Source organism: Adiantum capillus-veneris, chromosome 7 (genome assembly GCF_014529385.1).
Source record: "Adiantum capillus-veneris isolate H3 chromosome 7, ASM1452938v2, whole genome shotgun sequence".
NCBI lineage: Eukaryota > Viridiplantae > Streptophyta > Polypodiopsida > Polypodiales > Pteridaceae > Adiantum > Adiantum capillus-veneris.
In genome coordinates this window covers 89,393,757-89,397,415 of record NC_140937.1, presented here as the reverse complement: position 1 = coordinate 89,397,415, position 3,659 = coordinate 89,393,757, and the positions used below count along the sequence as shown (strand labels likewise).

Sequence of the window (3,659 nt, the reverse complement as noted above, 5' to 3'; positions counted from 1 at the left end):
AGTAAGTTTAAGTAATTCCATAGAGAATAAGCCGTGGGTATAGGAGTCTTGGGTTGGTGGGCTACCATAACAATGTCCGGCCAAGAAGAAAGAAGCAACCGGACAACTATATTTTAGAGGAAAAGAAGCGATGGGTCATATGGGGGCGGGTAAACTTGCGTGCTTGTGCGGGCCTTGCAGGCACGCTAAACCAAAAAGTGCAGATTACATTTCATACGGGGGCGGCCTTTATCCTAGAAAAGGGCCTGTGTCGCCTGGCAGCCCATTGGCCCTTAGTGGCGCCTTTTTTTCGCGTCCACTTGTTGGTCCCAAGCGGTGGCGGCTGGCCAATTTTCCAGAAATTTTGACATTTTTCAGGCTATAAGCACCCAATTTAAGGCAAAATGTGAAAATTAAATCGTGGGGGTTACGTAAACAGTGAGCGAAAAGAGAGAAAAAATAAGCGGCGCTCTTTATTATTATTTTCCCACGCAGATATTTTTATATGGTTTCTAATTTTGGAGCAAAAGCATATCCAAAATAGTGGGAAAAATAAAAAGGGGGGAAAAAAATAAAAAAACGGGTAGATCAAAGCATGAGAGCACGAGGTCCGATTTTTTTTACAGAATTTCTGAAATTGTTAAGTATAATGAAAATTTAATAAAATATCAGATAAAATTGGTGTGAAATGAATCTGAATCTGGAAGAATAATATATTTAATATAGTATATTCTAAGTGGCAAATTAACTGCAAGGTAATTGGCGGGGAGGGGGCCAGCTCATATATTACGTGCTCTTTTTCGGTCTAAATTTCGGAGTGCGACTCGTGCTGACGTGGCTGACTGGAAATGCACTAAAACCTCCAGTACACCTTTTCTTTCCTTTTTCTTGCGACGCCCACTTCTATATATTATCTCTGCGCACCTCCAGAGCCTCCCCTTTGCGACTCTGTCTCTCTCTCTCTCTCTCCTCGCTACTCGCACTCGCACTCGCAGCAGGTAGAAAAGCCATTGCAGAGCGCCCCTCATTTTTCTGCGTTTCGATCAGCTCATTACTTGCACCCATCTCTTCTCTGCTTCCTTGTCTGCCGCCTTTGCTACCAACGATTTCCTCCCACCTGCCTTCGCCATCATCATTATTATCAGCAGAAGGGGTTTCTGTTTCTTTCGGAAACCATAGCGCAGAGGAACGCAAAGCTTGGCTACATTTTAGAGCGCGTCCGCACGGCTGGCTGGGTTGCACTCCGTCTGTGCGAATCCGCCCTTAGTCATCTGCATTTTGTGGCAGAGAGCTTCCTCTCCTGCAGCTGCTCCCGGAGAAAACCCCCTCCCTAGCTCTCTTCATCTGCTGCCCACATTCATTTCTGTAAGTTCTGTGCGATTTTAGCCATCGTCCGCTTCTCCTCTTGCTTCCTCTTTAACGACCACACCATCTGCATTTGGAAGAGAAAGGTGTTTGCAACGGAGGCTTCTACACGCATCAGGCCCCGGCCATCACAATGCCTGTCCCTCAGAAACCCCCCTCTTCTTGTATTGTCAGAGGCTCGAAGAAAGTTAAACCTCACAAAGCCCTGCAGGTGATGGAAGATGAAGCAACCCAGAAACAAGCGTCCTGTAGGAGGGTAAGAATTATATGCACAGACCCGGATGCGACGGAATCCTCTAGTGATGAAGAGGAAGTCGAAGCGCGAAAGCTGAGGCGAATAGAGAAGCGAGTGGTGAGGGAGCTTTTCATTCCATCCATCTCGGCTATTGTGCATGAAGATGTGATAGTAGAGGAGGCTCCAGAGAGCTTACCTGAGCCGGGGTTGGCTGAGTCTAATTTGTTAGTCCCCGTGTCTCCCAGGAGGAAGCTTCTGAACAGGCTCTCGGCGAGGCGAAGCTCCAGAAAGTGGCAGCTATATCATGGTGAGAGCAAAGCAGGTTGCAAGCCTTTATCTGGTAAGTCCATATCTGGTAGACCCTGTAGGTACATTGGGGTGAGGCAAAGGAGGTGGGGCAAATGGGCGGCGGAGATAAGAGACCCATCACAGGGGCTTCGATTATGGCTCGGCACATATGACACTGCTGAAGAAGCGGCGATAGCCTATGATGATGCTGCCAGACAAATAAAGGGTCCTGAAGCTCTTACTAACTTCTTCACAGCTAGTGCTTCTACTTCGGCGTCTCCACAAGCTTTTCAAGATCCTACTCATTCTTGTGTTACCAACACTGGCATGCTCATTGATGACTCCAAGCTGCCTGAAGATGAGTGGGACTGCAAGGGAAGAGACTCTAGCGGGTATGATGGCAGTGAGCTGGAAAACTGGTCCTCTATGAGTCTGCATGACGATGATGGCGGAAACGAGCTTCTTTCACTATGTCCAGATTTTGAAGCTATGGATGATAGTTTCCTCGGATACTCTCCATCGTCTGTTCTTGAGCATCCCATGTCCATGGATACTGCCTGCCTACAAGTTTCTTCACCTTCATCGGTTCTAGAGACAGCCTTCTCTGATGATTGTAGTTCAGCTGCACTCCAAGCTTCTGGTGAGTTTATGTCATGGCACGTTTGTCGAGCTTTCGTCCGCCATGTCTTTGAGGCTCTCTGACCTTACTTCTTTTTTGATGTTCAGACATGGGTTTCCCAGATGTCTCAAGTCACGACGAATCACATGTGTGCATGGGCTCCAAATGTGTAGTCGAATCGCTGTCAGAGGCGAAGATGGTTTTTGACGGGAAGTCTGATTCTGTTCTCCTGCCGGAGCAAGCTTTGATATTTGAGCAACCATCAAGTTTTGGGGACTTCAACAAAATGCATGATGACTTTGAAGTATACACACCGTCTGCAGCCGACCATATCAACAGGCCGCAGGACTTAGAGCCTTTCGATTTTCCTGATGAGGAAGGCATGAGTTTGACATCTTTTGAGCTTGATGCGGAGGCGCTAACATGGATTAACTTGTCCGAAGTGTGTGGTGCCTAGCATCAGCATCGCCATCAGTTTTTGAAGCTCTTACAACAACTAAATGCATACAAAGGGTGCATTGTTCCATGTGCAGAATGCTTGGTGCTGAAATCCTTTCTGCTCACGGCTCTGATTTCGTAGATTGCTGCAGTACTGCCCTTGTCTAGCCTTTCAAGGGCTGTACTTCAGCAAGGCATTAGTTATATTTTCTGAGAGTGTAACTTTGTAATGTTGAATTAGCGGATTTGTGTAGTGCTCTATGCGCGCACATCTGTTACTTGGATTTTCTTTGCTTCAAGAAGCATTCCAAGTAACCAATTTTGGCCTGAGTGTAGAGTGTAGTTTGCTACCTTATTAATCTTGAGTCTGTAGTGTTTAGTTTCTCATGATTTTTTTATTTTTTATGATGAGGGTAAAGACAATATTAAGAGTGATGAAGTGATGGCCGCGTTTCATCAAGATTATCTTCTATTCATTACGAGCGCTAATGGATTCTTTTACTTTCTGCCCTTTTGTTGTTGAGCCTTCTCCACTGCAATAATCCGCATATTTCAAGCTCTGATGTTAATTAGTATGAATGTTGGAAGGTTTCTCCATAAGTTCTTATAAGTGTGGCATCAGTACTAAAGACATAGGCTATGGCTATGCCTGAAATAAGAGGTACAAGTGACGATTTCATGTATGTATGCCCCTTCTTCACGATGTGTCGAGTCGTATGTAGGGATCAGGAGTTC

At 45.9% G+C, this 3,659-nt stretch overlaps 1 protein-coding gene across 1 annotated transcript; it reads left to right on the top strand.

Annotated features, from left to right (window-relative positions):
- The first annotated feature begins 898 nt into the window (after positions 1 to 898).
- On the top strand, positions 899 to 3,308 carry LOC147454199 (uncharacterized). Its single transcript, XM_086516203.1, has 2 exons — positions 899 to 2,507; positions 2,594 to 3,308. Exons 1-2 carry the CDS (start codon positions 1,478 to 1,480, stop codon positions 2,941 to 2,943), a joined length of 1,380 nt encoding a protein of 459 aa, XP_086372329.1. The 5' UTR covers positions 899 to 1,477; the 3' UTR covers positions 2,944 to 3,308.
- Positions 3,309 to 3,659: the final 351 nt, after the last annotated feature.

Bases quoted from the DNA above. Each gene is read 5' to 3' on its own strand.
- LOC147454199 (XM_086516203.1), top strand. From the start codon at position 1,478: ATGCCTGTCCCTCAGAAACCCCCCTCTTCTTGTATTGTCAGAGGCTCG. The intron at 2,508-2,593 runs GTGAGTTTATGT...TTTGATGTTCAG, and splicing joins AGCTGCACTCCAAGCTTCTG to ACATGGGTTTCCCAGATGTC.